A 15,821-nucleotide genomic window follows, 5' to 3' on the forward strand; every position below is an offset into this window, starting at 1 on the left:
GGGGAAGGGAAGCGGAAGCTGAGAGGGGGTCCCGACACTGCCCTGTTCCCAGTACATCACTTTCTTCACGGATCATTTCTTAACTGAATTCCTGTTTTTTCCCATGAAGACATTCTGGTCTGGGTTTCTGAGGCCTCTTGGCCCAGAACTTGGGTCTGAGTCTTTGATATCCTCATCCCAAATCCTCTAATTGGGATTCTTGGTCCAGTCGTCGGCTATTGTGACCTACAGTCCATGTTTGCCTCTTCCTGTTCACTCCACATACCAAAGCCCTCGTCTGGCTGCACCCTTGAGAGCTGCTTCATTCAGCTCCTTGACTTGCTGCATTTGATGATTTCTCTGAATTTGGACTCTTGCCTGCTTGGCTGAGGGGGCTCAGGATGCCTCCTTTCCTGTCGAGCTCAACGCTTGGCTCAAGCTCCACATTGTCTTATTGGTGCCTCCATCTCCAAACTAGCAATCATGTGATAAGCATCATTTTGATGTTGGTAGCTTGGTGGGGGAGGTGGCTGGGTTGACTACTTAGCCTTAGGAGTGATTCACAGGTGCTAGAGAAAAAACACTCAAGGGAATGGATGTGTTACAAATGACAACCAAGGCTTACCAACACCAGGTTAGAAAAAATGGCGGCTGTGCAGGTGTTGGGCTTGGTCTGGGCTTAATGCTTCCCTCAACTCCACACTGCATCCTTGGGGCTCCCGAAGGCAGCCTCAGGCTTCATGATGTCCATTTCTTAGGACAGTACATTGCCTTGATAACGGAATTTATGGTCTTTAGTTCTGAGCTGTCAATAAAATCACATGGCCACGTGAGGGCTTTCTCTAGTGCACTCTAATATGGAATGCTTATCTTACTCGGGCACAACATCAGTTTTTAATATCCCACTAAATCTGCAAATCAATCCATGATTTTTAAGATTCTTTGAGAGCAGTCTTAGCTTGGAGTTCCTTTATATATGACAATGATAATAATGATTTAACTCGGTCAGTTAATCACATATGTCAAATCATGACATAGGCCAGTTAACCAAAGTTGTTTTCCTCTGCTTTCACTTAAAAATGTGACCCATTACTATAAGAAACAAGAGCTTTCAAAAAGAGTAGTGGTTATGTTTCAGCATTCAGGAGAATCAAGCCAGAGTTCAATATTTAATTCTAACTCCTAAGCATCTATCAATACAGATGCCTTTACTCATTTGGAGTAAGGAATAAGCCTGCCCTTTCACTCCTTTTCAAATGAAATAAAACTAGGGGAGTATTTTAAATTATGACTTTGACGGGTGAAGATGATGATTGCATCCTGTTTATTTAGTCCCTAAAATCTAACAGAGCATCAGCATTCAATCACACATATTGTTTAACGCCACATGGTCTTTTATGTGGACATCATATATACATTTGTAGTATACATGTCTACACATGCATGCATAAACACATTATGTGAATAAACACATATTGTATACAAAATATAAAAGACAAGCTGTCATAGGCAGTCTCAATGAGGGGTACACATCAGCGTATTAGAACAATTTTCAATCGATTTTCTGCAATTCTTTCCCAAACATACTTGCTTTGTGGAATTCAAACGTTGCCCATTTTTGTAGAACTATTACATGTTTCTAGGATATTGCTCTGAAGAATCTGCACTACTTGGAAAGATTTTCTCCAGTGGATGACTCCTTTATTCTCATGAAGAGGAAAAAAGCAGGTTCATCCTCTATTGACTCCCCAGTCTTATTACTGGCATAAAGCTCTGGCTTTGCTAAATTTCCTCCTTGGAGTTACCTAACAAACATACATCACCGGGAGGTGCAGATAAAGATCGAAAGATTAAGCTTTGTCACTCAAATGATAATTAAAAAGAGTATTTTAAACACACTGTAAATATACACAAGCCATCACAAAATCATCAAAACCCTGCCAGAGCTCACCACCTCCAGAGTCTATAGATTATCAGGGAGAGGGATATTGATGTTAAGTCCTGCTTGTCTTGGGAGATTGTCATTAACCGTCCCTAGCCTGCACTCAGCCAGCCACCTGAGCTGGAAGAAGAGGGGAAATCTGTCCTCACACATTCTAGTGGCAGCTTAGGGGGATTTGAGACCAGCACTTTAATATGCATTTAATTGTGATCCTTTTCACTCACCTCCAAGATTCCTTAAAATATATTATCCAAGAACTGTAAATAAAAACAAGTCAAGATTCCGTTGTCCTGTTTTTTAAAAAAAATAATTTCGTATACAGGAAAGATTTAGTATGGCAGATTAATTCCTTCTAAAAATTTCATTTATGACATGTCATGAAAAGACACATGAGCCCATGTATATCAGAAGCACACAGTAACATCACCTTTCATAAAAAGAGAAGCCTGTCATCACGCTCTTATTAGGATGTCATGCATTGTTAAACTGGTAGAATATTTCTGTATATTCCAATTAGCGCAACCATTTACTGGCACAGGCATTACGGAGAAAACTATCTTCTTTTAAAAAAGTCCTTTCCACTGGGAACTGGTCCTTTGTTTGACAATTCGGAGAATGTTATTTAGAGATTTTAATTGCTCAGTTGATCTGTGGCTAGATCTCAATAATCAAAACAATAAAATTGTTGGTTTTTTTTTTTCCTTGACAACTGTAATAAAATGCTGGTAGTGTCCTGGGAGAGTTAACCCGAGTTGGATTGACACTGTCAGATTCTTTTTCATATATCTTCTTTATCAGGGGCAAAAGAGCCATTTTTTAAAAAGTAAAAAGCACATTAATAATATTGTCATTATCAGCAGATATTCCAAATATAACTAATGTCTACATGAAAAGCACAATCTCATTACCTGTAACAATCTAATCTGATTATCTATGAAAAGGGTTACAATTCTTAATTAAAAAGAAAAACAACTTTAAATTAATTAGGAAAAAAATCACACATTCCACTAAATATGGGCAGAAGACATGAACATTTCATAAAAGAAATGTGGTTAAATATTAACTATCAGAAAATAACTTCTATCTTGTGAATATCAAAAGACTACAGAATAAGTCAATGAGATACTGATTTTCAAGTCTACCAGAATGGGAGTGTTTATAAGTTTACACACACACTTTCCACGAAAGTGGCACAGGTATACGGGAAACAAGGTTGTGCTCGGGAGCCCGTGTACTTGGTTCTATCTTTTAGAAGGACATTTTGGCAACATGTATCAAAAACTTTAAGAATGTGTGTCTCTTTGCCTTGGTCATTCAATTTCTAGGAATCTAACCCAAGGTGATAAAGAATCATTCAGAAGTTTTAAATAATGAGACATCCCAGCATTTTATATGATAGGAAAAAATAGGAAATAACTCAATGTCCAACAATAGAAGAAAAGTTAAACAAATACAGGAGTATTCTTGCTCCATTAGCAACCATGTTCCCAATGAACATGATATGAAAAGTTGCTCATGCTATAGTAAGTAAAAGGAGACAAGTTATAAAATACTGTGATCCTGCTTTTGTTATAAAAAGTATATCTGCAGATATACAGGTACTCAGAGACAATACACTACTCAGTGGTGTCTCAGAGTAGTAGGGAAACTTTTCAGTACAGATTATATGCTAACATAAAACATGAAAAAAAGCAAGTCAAGAAATATTGAGCTTTAAAAATGTTTCCTATCATATTTTCTACAAGGTTTATTTTCCTTATGAAAATAGGGCTAGGGTTCTGGCTCAGTGGTAGAGCTCTTGCCTAGCATGTGTGAAGCACTGGGTTTAATTCTCAGCACTGCATATAAATAAATAAAAAAATAAAGGTCCATCAACAACTAAAAAACACTTTAAAAAAGTATATTTAGATCTAAATAAGTTTTTTTCTGTTTCTGGAGAAGAGTTTGGGGTGTAACTTCATAACAACAGATTGAACAGAAATGTAGAAAAGGCATTTCAAAAAGTTTATGAGGGTGGAAATGGCAGTTAGGATGATCACCTAAGCCTGAGAAAATAACTTTGTTTATTATATGATATTAAAACTCTGGACAGGATGTAGGGCACCCAAAACACAGTGCCAAGGAAAACTCGGCATCTGGGTTCAGTGCAAACAACTGGTGATTAGCAACAGTCAATAGGAGAAGCACAAATCAGCCCTGAATTTGCAGTTAATTTTGATTCTAAAAAATGAGGCAATTTTAAATGCTCATGTTAAAAAAAAAAGCTCCTCCAAGCAACCTCCAGCTTTCCTCCCCGACCTTCTCAACCCCAAAACACACATGGTAGAGGGAGCCTTTCTGGCTTCCTCTCTCAAGGACTAAAAAGACGCTACTGGCATGAACTTGGGGACCACGCACACTACTGAAAACCCAAGCCTGACCTTGAAGAAGGCCACTATGACCTTGCTTAGGGAAATGTTTCAGTCTTAAGAGTTTTTCATCAAGAATGAAAATTAATTAATTTGCTAACTAAAGAGTCAGAGCAGAAGCCAGGTATGATGGCACACACCTGTAATCCCAGCAGTTTGGGAGGCTGAGGCAGGAGGATTCTAAGTTCAAGGTCAGCCTCAGCAACTTAGTGAGGCCCAAGGTAACTTAGTGAGACCCTGTCTCAAAATTAAAAAAAAAATTAAATAAAAAGGGCTGGAGATATACCTCAGTGTTAAGCAACCTTGGGTTCAATCTCTAGTACCAAAAAAAAAAAAAAAGAGTTTAAGAAGAGAGACATCATAGTCCTTAGCTTCATCTGCCTCATGTTCAGCATAATCTGCCTCATGTTTGGCATCCCAGCTTCTACATTTTCTCTCTTCTTCTGCATTCCATTTGGGAACAAAGGTGCTCTAACCCTTGAGGAGGCCATCTTCTCTGGTCTACTTGAAAGATGAGGAGGCAGAGAATAAAAGGGAGATGTATTAGGAGATGCTTAAGAGGAATAAAAGTGAATTTCTGGAGGGTCAACAATTATTGGTTTAGTGGTTAAGTACCTACTACCTGCTGTTTTAACACATTTGTACATTATCTCTTTGATTTTATATGTCCCAGAATCCACAGTCTTCTAAAGTCCTTCTCAAATTCCAGAGAGGATAAATCTTTGTGACTACCAATATTAAGGAATATTTCAAAACAGCAAGTTTAAGAACTAGTATAGCTACAGGGGTTTCACTGTTCATACTAGGGGACAATTCAGATTCATGTCCAATGGCAGAAAAAAAAAAAAAAAGTTAGGCAGCTCTTCTTTTTGGACTAGTCAGAGGGAAGTGCCTTAAAAACAGGAAGTTCTTGTCCCCCTCCCTTAGCCTAGCAGAGAGGTTGATGGGGTAGGAGGGAAGGGTGTGAACTGTAACAGTACCATCACAGCTGGCCTTCGAGTCATGCTGCACACCTGGATTTCTGAGTGTGATTTTCTTTCAAAGCCCAAGGTTTTCTTTTCTTTTTCTGGTGGTGGTGGTGGGTGCTCTGGATTGAACCCAGGAGTGCTTAACCACTGAGTCACAGCCCCAGTGCCTTTACAAAAATATTTTTGAGACAGGGTTTTTGTTGAATTGCTTAGGGCCTCACCAAGTTGCTGAGGCTGGCTTTGAACTCATGATCCTCCTGCCTCAGACTCCCGAGCCACTGGGATTATGGGCATGTGCCACCACACCAGGCCCCTTTTTATTTTTTATTTTGAGCCAGGGTCTCACTAAGTTGCCAACACTGGCCTCCAAATTGCGACCTCCCGAGTTACCGAGAGCACAGACATGCACCACGTAGCCTGCCTTTCAAAGTCCAAAGTTTTCAAATTCTGATGGAGAGCAGAATCCTGCCCCTTCCCCAACTCAAGACTTCCAGTACCCCTGGACTAGACCACTAGCTAAGTGGCTGCCATACCATGAGCTGGAAGCAATACTTTCCGCTTGGCACTCCCTCAGCAGGAGACAACTGGCTTTCTCTGTGGGGCCTGGTGAGCCACACGGTGCCTCATTAGAACGCCAGACACTCGTGGCAGTCCTGGGTGCTGGCTGCCGCCGCCTGTGGTTTACATCTGCAGTCATGACAGACGGCTGAGAACGCTGCCTTCCAGAAGACCAAGTACATGATCCACTGCAGTTAATCAATAGGATAATGGAATGAATCAATAGGAAAGATTTTTAGGAGGTCTTAATTAAAGAAACACTTGCAGATACAAATGATGTCTTCAATCTATTGATAGTGCCAAGGTGAAGGGTTAAACACAAACAAAACCATCAACTTTATTTTGCCAGCATGCCTTCCACGAGAGAGCAACCCAGCAGCCTCCTGGCCCCAGGGTCGGCCCATTAATCAGTCCCTTGTCAATTGCATGGTCACACTCTATGGGAAAATTAGTCTATGATCAAAAATTTTAATTACTAAACAGCAGCTCAAAACAGTAATGAAAAATAGACATGAGCACTTCATTTGGCCTTCCTTCGCTCCTAAAGAAGGGGCAGCATCCCCCCAAAAGCTGGTTCCGCAGACGAACTCTCCTTCCAATGAGATGCGCAGAATTAGAATAATTAAAGAAAGCCTAAATTGATGGATCCCATTTAGGCAGGGGAATTCTCCTGTGGGCCTTCTTCTCAAACATGTTACATCAATATTTTTGATTCCCCAGACGGTCCTGCACGAGGTACTGGTTTAAAGAGACATCAATCTGTGATGTCAGCATTTATCTAATGAACCTTCAAAAATCAATGTCCAGGATGGCCTGTTACATGCAGGCACCCAATTTGTCCACTCTTTTAGCCTTACTGGTTAAACCTAAAGTCATAATGACAGTAAAAGTGGACTCAAGTGGTCAGGAGGGGTGGTTAGATTGGAAGAGGCCGAGATCATAGAATCCGTTTCAACCCGGAGAATTCAAATGAAACAGGAACAAAACAAGGAAGCCTGGAGACCTTCCTGAACCTTCCAAGGGCCCCCTGACTTCCAGACGCGCATATCCTTACAAGATCTGCTTCTGAACATCATCCCCCCCTCAAAACTCACCTTCCCCTTGAAATTTCCATTTCCTTACTGTTGTCTGACAGGATTTTGGTCCCACTCCTGACAGCTATGGTAATTTCCTGCTTTTTGGGTTTCTCGACTGGGATTCCCACTTAGCTCCACTCAACAGGAAGTCCGTGCTTAGCTTTTCTCTTGTTAGTGTTTATGCTCAACTCATCCTCAGCCTTCTGTTAACAGGACTCTTTGACATGGATATCTTGACACCCTAACAGGCAGAAGAGAGGGCCTAAGTTTGTTTCCCTTCTTTTTGTCTCTTTAAAATAAATTGGCCTGTACTGGCTGCCACGAGGCTGAGCTGCTTCAACTGGAGAACTCGGGTGACAGCTGTGCCATTCACATGCCAGCGTTGGGCCTGCCCTATCATCTCTGGTTTTGTTCGCTGCAGTTCTCGCTCTCTTGACCGAAAGGGCCAGTCTTGAGAGCAAGTGTGGAGCCCGGACAGTGCCAGACGTGTTGTGTAGGCTGAGCGCGCTGTGGTCCGACTCCTGTCCGTCTGGCGCGTGCAGTTTCGACAGCCCCTCTTGCCGACTTTGAGTCCAATTAAACTACAATGAAAGGTACCATGATTTCATTTGCTTGGACTGTCACATTTCAGAAGTTCAGTAGCCTGCAAAATGCTCGCTGTCTCTCATTAAGCAGGTTCCAGCAACTGTGTAAAGCCTCTCATTTCGCTGCTTTTGATACCCGGCTTTCGGCCCTGAAGATGGCTGCCTGGGGGGATTCTGCTAGCTGGGGCATCACAGAGTGTTTCCGACCCTCCAAATGAAAAATGCTTGAGAAGAGCAAAACGGACTCTGGCCAAAATGAGACAGTAGTCTAAAGACTCCTGTTAGGTTTCTGATATTTTTCTGGAATTATGTTTGGATAAGAGGTGTGTGTGTGTGTGTGACATTCTGTCCTGAAGAACCAAGCATGGCCATAATATTTTCACAACCATGAATAAAGACAGGTACATTTAAAATCCTCCAAAAATATAAAAATAAGTCTCTATTTAGATACATACTTTAAATGAAGTACTTTGAATCAATGCTGTGTAAATGAGGAAAATCTGATTCATATATATATATATATATAAAACATATATGTATATATTCATATATATGAACTATATATACACACACACACACATATATATATGTGTGTGTGTGTATATATATTCAGATATATATATGTATGACACTAGATAGATCTCAACTGAGTCTCACTTGAGCTTAAGGATCAAAAAAATGACCATTCTGTGGACATGTTACAGTAATTCTCATTTATAGCTCTGGTATGATGGGGAAGTTGCTATAGAGATGCTAGAATGACAATTACCATTTACTGATTGCTTATTCAGTGCCGGGCACTATGATAAGAGTTTACCTATACTATCTCATTTAATTCTCTCATTTAACCCAATTTCCAGATGAAGAGACTGAGGCCCAAGAGAGCGTTAAGTCACTTGCTCAAAGTCAAGAGAAAGGCAAGAAAGGCAAGAGAAAGAATCAAGAATCAAACCCAGGCTGATTCCATCTGATTCCAAAGCCCTTCTTCCTAACCATTTTGTATTTTGCTTCAGTGGCAAAGGCTGGTACAATTCCCACTGGATTCACAAAATGAAAACTGGCAGGTGCGCGGTGATAGGAGGGAAGCCTGCCCCAGGTCCCTCGGGGCAGAGATTACCATGGCCAGTGAGTCAATTTCCACCCTGGCTAATGCATTCATTCTGGTGGACAGAGATCCTTGGAGTTCCAATCCTTCTATTCAGCTTTCCATTTTCAAAAATAAAAATTATAAGTAGGGTTGTTTTTCTAATTATGAAGGAAATTTTAGAAAACAGAAGTGCCCCAAAAGAAAATACAAATAGCCTGCAATCCAGGCACAATAGCTCTAGGTGCTGATTCTCTAAGGACAGTTTTTCCCTATGTGACTTACAATCTCTGGTATTATTTGGATGTTTTGATGTTTTTCTTAATGAATATGTAACCCATACTACGTGTTGTGTCCTTCCCAGGGACAAACATCCAGACTATAATCACTGGATCAGGTCAGCGGCTCTCTAAATGTTAAACCTTGGTTCTTTTAAACACTCTTCCAGTCCCTCTGACTCCGCAGAGGCAAAACATGGAACTTTTCAGGCCCAGGTGGTGAGAACAGCCCCAGCTGGCTGAGAACTGAAGGTCAAAGAGGCCCTGGGTTTGCCTGAGTGTGCCAAACCCTGAATCCCAGAAGATTAAAATGTAATCAGAGTTCCTCCTACCAGTTCAGAGACCCACCAATCTAGCATTCCTTAAAAAAAAAAAAATAAATAAAATAAAGAAAAAGCCCAACATAAATCTGAAGAGATCAGTTTAATTATGTATTTTAATTATGAAAATAATCATAAAATACTTTCATTTTCTTGGGCAATTTGTGTGTGTATGGGGTGGGGGTGGCATACACGGTTGGTATTCTTGCTTGAAAGATGGAAATGATGCTTCGGCCTGCAGCAGTGAAGGGTTTGCAGAACTAGGGCTCCTGCTCTTTGCCAAGCCCCGGGAAGGGTGTGATGAACACAATCTGAAATCAATATCAGGGAACAGTTACTGCATCTCAATATTATTTGCCGAGATGGGCTGCTGGAAGAAGAGTGGGGGAAGAGAGATATATGTCAATAGCTCTAACGAAGCACTCCACAGCCATGCACAAAGGGAGGTCAAATAACTATCAGCCGACCAATCCCCACTGTAAGTAGTAAAAATGATAAAATCAATATTATTAAATAAAAAGTTAGCACTGCTATTGAACTCTCTCCTGATCTTGGCAGTGCCTGCCTGCAAATGAAGGAGGCTGTTTTCCAATCTCTTTGGGGGCAAATGTTTAGGATAATAAACATTTGCAAAATGTGGGGGCAGGCAGTTATTTTTCACACATGAAAGGATCCACAGGAACAACTGAATAACAGACCAGGTAACTCTCACTTTGCCAGAAAACAAGGATCCTTCCCACCCCTGGGTAGACATCTACTCTGAGGGCCACCCAAGGCTGCATCCTTTAGAGATGGATTGTGTCCCTCTGTCCTTCTGGGTGACAGAGGCAGGACTAGCTCAGGGCTTTCAAAAAAAAAAAAAAAAAAAAGAGGGCCTTTCCTTGGCCCTCTTTCTTATCCTTTCTGATCTCAAGATTTGGAAATCCACCAGAACACAATCATGGGAGATAAATAAAAGAAAAAGAAAAAGAAGAAAATGAGAGAGGAAAAAAAAAAAGAGGAAGAGAACAAGGGCATTCCAACAGCAGAAGAATGACCTGCTCTTGTTAGCCCAGAGGACTATGGGAAGTGTCTCAAAGCCAAGGATGTGTTTCTCGCTGCTGGGGTTAATTGTGCAAGCTGGAGGAGGCACACAGGCAGGTATTGAGAAAGATAAATTTAGAAAAAAAGACAGTCCAGCCAAAAATGCCTATGAAAGCAGCAAGCTTCAGTTGGATTTGCAGGAGGAAGGGTGGTGCAGGGGGGGGGGGACCGGAGGAACGTGTAAAACTGAGTGACAGGCCGGCGGCAAGACTGCGTTTGCTGCAGCTCTGACCTGCATTTAAACACAGAGCTGCTTAGCCTTTTGAACACCCAAAGTTGGCTCCCTTGTTTGCATTTCATAGAAACTACTATAGAAAGTAAACAAGAACCTTTGGTGAATTATTTAGCATACAAATAAACCAGCAAAGGAGGCTAAGTAGGCCTATATGAACTAACTGGATTGAAATATTCATCTGTAAATAACCCTCCAATCTGGTGCTTTCACGTACAAATACTACATGGAACATTAGACACAACTAGCTTCTAGGGATATTTAGGCTCACTAGAGAGCAATTTTTATGTCTACTGGCATCTGTGGGTAGTGATATGGACTGACTGTTAATATAACCAACATAAAATTTATGTGAACACTCAGTGAAATAGCAACACACTGTCAGACAGCTGGTGGCTGATGCGGAGCACATGCGGATTTTATATGCACTGCGTAAACTAACCTTTGCAATAAAGATTTAGCAGGTTTATTAGTTTAGGAAATCGCTATAATTAAGGATAATTCATAATGGCCGCTTATCCACTCTCCAGCAATAGCTAGCTTAATTTAGGCTCCATTTCTTTGAGCCATAAATAAGTGAGCTGCTATCTTCTGCACAGATGTGGCATTCAACCTGTTCATGTTGACTGGTTTTTGCTTGTGTTTTAATCAAAAGCATTAGTAGATAAGACTATAAAAAGCACAAGGTTTGAAATAAATTAACAAGAAATGCACAGGCAAAGTTTTTTTTTTTAAATCCACTAAAAAAAAAAAAAGAGTAACCTCTCCCTTCAGAGGTAAAACAATTAAAAATAAATAATCCTTTTAAATGTACTAAAGGAACTTTCATTTACAAACCCAAGGAGAGAGAAAGTGACAGAGCAATAACATTAATGAAGGCCAAAGAAATATGAGTGTGACCTCTCTACAGTATTTCCATTTAACTGTGCATGTAATTAAAGCCTGACCTTTGCAAACGCAGCACACTCGGCTGTGCGGTAACTTCCCCTGTGATCCAAGCCCGGGCTGCAGAGACTGGAGGTTTCTACAGCACAGACTTATTCCTTCAGTGTTTGCTGTGAGACATGGTTGCACTCTAGCTCCTGTCCCCACTGGCAGGGACACTTTTCGTGCTGGCCCCCGGCTTTCCTTCCACTGCATCTTTGCATTACAGCCATGCACTTTGCAGACACCCAGGGCATGAGTCAGCAAAAGGCAAGGAGCACCAGAATCTAGGTCCAGACTGGCAGCACCTTCAGTGCCAACCAGCTGGAGAGCACACACTCGGTGCAGGCTAGGCCCTCCCCCGCCTCATCTGAACAGTCGGCCAAAGGAGACTTTCCCTCATGGGATCTCCCCCAGGGAATCGCAGCTTGATTGACATGGGAATTTGGAATCATATTAAGGGTGAAGCTATACGGAGACTTAAGATTAGCTTTGTTCTTGAGATTTTCATGATTGTGGAGTTAATCCCAGCGTAATGGAAAGGGTGTTGGTCTAAGAGTCAGAAGGTCTCAGATATGTTCTCAGCATGTCACTGTCAGCTGCCATGTCCTGAAAATAGTCAGTCAGCTCCGCGCTTCATCCTTCTCAGGTGCCAACTGGGGCTTTATCACCTGTTCTACCTACTGCATGGACTATTGTTAAGGACCCAGGGAAACAATGCTCACAAAGGTCTCCTGGGACAGCACGAATGCTATGATGAATTCCAACCCAGCCACGTACTGTGTGGGGCTCCAGGACCTGGATTCCCCATGACCAAGCAGGTCTGATAATATCTGCCTAGCTTACCTCACTGTGCTTTTATGATTGACAGGAATAGTTGTGTGCAAAAGTGGTCAGTACGTTCCAAAGAAATTTACCACATAAGTTCATTCAAACAGGTGTCCTCCTAAAGGTGCTGTTAGAGCCTGGGTTCCAAATATACCAAAGTCCTCAAAGTCACTTGGACCAGGGGGGATGGGAGGAAGACTTGAAGGAGGAAGACTTGTAGTCCTAAGTGTTGATGGGCACAATGCCTTGACCCTGAAGAGTGAGCTGAACGTGTCATTTTTTTTTTTTTTTAATTTTATTTTAGTACCAAAATAATTTTTCTATTCCTGGAAAGATACAAAAGATGGCTCAGTGTTCTCTGTGAACAGTTTTATTTAGTGATGATCAGGAGAGCAGTGACAAGGTAAATTAAACTTTCCAGAAGAAATTTCTCTCCTAAAGCATTCCCACTCAGAAGTCGGGTTTGGAGCTCACATAGAGGGAATTAGGATCATTTAACACTTTTTATTGACAAATTCTGGTATTTGGGGTCCTGCTTCCCAGGTTGGCATAGCAGCAGAGGACAATAGAAAGAGTGATTGTAATAAGTGTTGGCACAAGTCGCCATCCCTCCCTTCGATACCCCTGCCTTGGTGCCCCACTGTGGGTGACCAATGAGAACAGGTGGAAAGGGGCTGGACCACTTCCGGGAGAATCCTTCTAAATCAAAGTGAGGAGATATGCAGCCAAAGAAAGGCCCTGCGAAGCAGCGTGACCTTAGCTCCCAAGTTAATAAAAACAGCTCACGGAGCTCTGGTTATCTGGCACGCTCGCCTGTCACCCCGTGACAGTAAGGGGCTCACCCTCTTTTTTAATTCACGTACAGGCCTATTTAATCAGGTGCACACAGGGAGATTTACATCCCATTACAAAAGTGTTCTTGGCAAAATAAAAATCTAATGCCGTGGGTTGTAAAAGAGTGTTGATCACGGAACGAAGGAGCAAGTGGGGTCAGGCAAGGGCGGAGCCCTTCCCATTCCAGCACCCAGACTGAAAGCATTAGCCCAAAACGAGGAACATATTTATCAGGAAAATCTTTTATTCTTTTCAAATAGAGTTTCCTTTAGGAGTCAAAGTTCACAGGAACATTTACCATTCTGGTGCACAAATTGACATCTTTAATAAGGCTTCCTGAAATTCAGAATTTAAATCATGGTTAGAATGAGAGGGTCAAAACATGTCAAACTAAGAACCCAGGGTCAAAAAAATAATGTTTTCATTATAGCTGAATTGCTTTAAAATATTCTCAGCCTCCAAAAATGATAAACTCAAAGAAAGAAGCTTAAAACCTACAAATAGACCCCAGGGTTTTCTAAAGAAATATCTGGTTGCAAGGGCTTGCCTAGACAGCAGAATAAATGTTTAAATATACAGTACTCAAAAAGAAGCTGTACTAGCAGTCGCGGTTTAAGCTATGTGTAACCGTTTTTGAGGAATCCAAGTTCCAGAAACACAAGCACTGTACATTAAGCTTCTAAAGGTAAAATTAGCAGGATACATACAGTCGGTATAGATGAAGTGCACTTCCATCTATGATAAGAACAGGAGCAAAAAGATAGCAAAGGAATAGGATAAGCGGACTCATTTAGGAAAAAAGAAAGCCCATTACTATAGTTTCTTTCAAAAAAAAAATATTAAACAGTCAGAACAAGGGCTTGAAGAGAGGAGTCTCCGTACTCCGCATTCACCAGCCTTATTAAGGTTAGCAATCCAGAGTTAGAAATGCTTAGATATTGGTTTGCTTCCATTCTTATCTCCTGCTAAGCCGCGCTGGAGATCCAGGACCCATCCTCTCTGAAACATTTGGATCCCTGATCTGGTTATGCTTATATCTAGGGTCAAAATACTCTTTCTGTGCAAAAGAAAGAAGAGCTCTCAAGGGTGGTACAGAATCTCTCAGCTTCTGTCCAGATTCCTGATGGTGATCCGAGGAGGTTTTACTCTTATCATTTATGGTTATTTGGCACTTCAAATCTATTTTATAGCTTTCTAGAAGGAGGCAGGACATAGCCAGGCAGTCATGACTTCAAGAATAATTAAAACCAAGATGGCATATTCTTCCTGATAACAACAGATTTCAAAGCTGTGAAACACGGTGCTGTTTGGATCTCAAGCCTGAGCAGGAAACACAGGTCCCGCACTGAGCCTGTCTTCTCTAATGAGTCCCTCAGAATTTCTTTCGTTGAAGTAAAGCAGACTCCCAACCAGAAACAGCAAACCTTTGTAGCATAAAAGATAAATACGAGAAACCCTGCTTCCGCCTGCCCTTTGCCTGGTGCCACTGACATGAGTCGTTTAGCAGTCATATTTTGCCAACTATCATAACTTGGATTCATTTGATTTGCAGATGGGGACCCCTATTGGTATGAGAAAAATCCCAGGGAAAATGGAAACTGAGCACTGTTTTCTTAACCAAATGAGCCTGAACTTACCAAAAAAAACGCACAGCACCTACAGCTCTACTTCATAAAGAAAAAAACCTCGGAGTGCTGAAATGCTCCCCTCCCACCCCCTCCCAAATAAGGCTCGGAAGTCCGACTCCTTGCACACCCTGCAAGGGGCGCGTGCGCACACGCACGCTTTCCTCCAGCTGCCTGTGTCACCAGGGTTGCAGTCTATCTCCTTGCTGACAGATCTCCGTGTTGGGCAGGATTTCCAATCCTTCATGACTATCTATTTGTCACTGCAGGTGAGTGGTGGCACTCAGCCTGATCCCCAGCCACTTTCACAGTTACTTATCTGTCTTTATGGATTCATCCTGTGTGTCAAGCCAGCGCATAACAGCATTACTGTCAGGGTGACAAAACTGTCCCCAGAGTGCCACAAATGATTCTCTCTCCTTATGGCTGCTAGCAGGGGGAAGCGCAGCGACACCACCTCGCCTCACCCGTCCTTTTCCAGTCCCAGCCTGGTTCAGCATCTCCTCCTGCAGGAAGAGCTGGCTAAGCCTGGGTTTGGATAAGAGCAGCTTCTGTGGTCGCTAAAAATTATAAAGAAGAAAGGGGGCAGGGCTGGAGGGGACTGCAGGGCTTCCTGCAAGGCGCAAAGCTCTTGTCACCTGCTCTTGGGTGAGGCAGTGACGCGTTTAGATACCTATCACTGAGGAAGCCAGAGGGGGTCCTCCCTCCTCTTCCACTCCCCAGGCCTGTCACTTTTCCATCCTCCCAAGCACACATTCCATACACAGTGAAGGGACCAAAAGGCTGCTAACTGCTAAGCCTGTAAATCTGAACTGTAATGGCAAGCTGAGATTTGAATGTTGTCATTTTGGGAGCAGATATATTAACTGAAACTAACAGTAAATAAGATTTTCAAGAGTACTTTGGGTTTGCCAAATGATTTGTAATCATTTTCGCAAGTTGACTGCTTCAAAAATAACGTCTCGTTTCTTTTCTGTTGTTAAATGGAGCCCCAGTTCCATTTTCCTCCGCAGGCTTCCTTCGAAATGTAATTTTGACAGCAACGTCATGCCTGTGGCCATGTTACTTGGAAGGAAGGTTTCTGCCTTTCCTTTATTT

The 15,821-nt window shown here is 41.9% G+C and overlaps 1 protein-coding gene across 3 annotated transcripts in view; it reads right to left on the bottom strand.

The window, feature by feature from the left end:
• Fto (FTO alpha-ketoglutarate dependent dioxygenase) overlaps positions 1–15,821 on the bottom strand; it is a 379,184-nt gene that overhangs the window by 29,970 nt on the left and 333,393 nt on the right. Inside the window, exon 9 of one of the 3 annotated variants that reach the window (XM_047528058.1) lies at positions 9,305–9,508. The exons of the other annotated variants lie outside the window; for them this stretch is intronic. Within the exon in view, the coding sequence (XP_047384014.1) occupies positions 9,343–9,508 (166 nt within the window). The 3' untranslated portion in view covers positions 9,305–9,342. Of the gene's footprint in view, positions 1–9,304; positions 9,509–15,821 lie in introns of those variants that run through there. 3 annotated transcript variants of the gene reach the window in all.

This window comes from Sciurus carolinensis, chromosome 16 (assembly GCF_902686445.1).
Source record: "Sciurus carolinensis chromosome 16, mSciCar1.2, whole genome shotgun sequence".
In the NCBI taxonomy this organism is placed as follows: domain Eukaryota; kingdom Metazoa; phylum Chordata; class Mammalia; order Rodentia; family Sciuridae; genus Sciurus; species Sciurus carolinensis.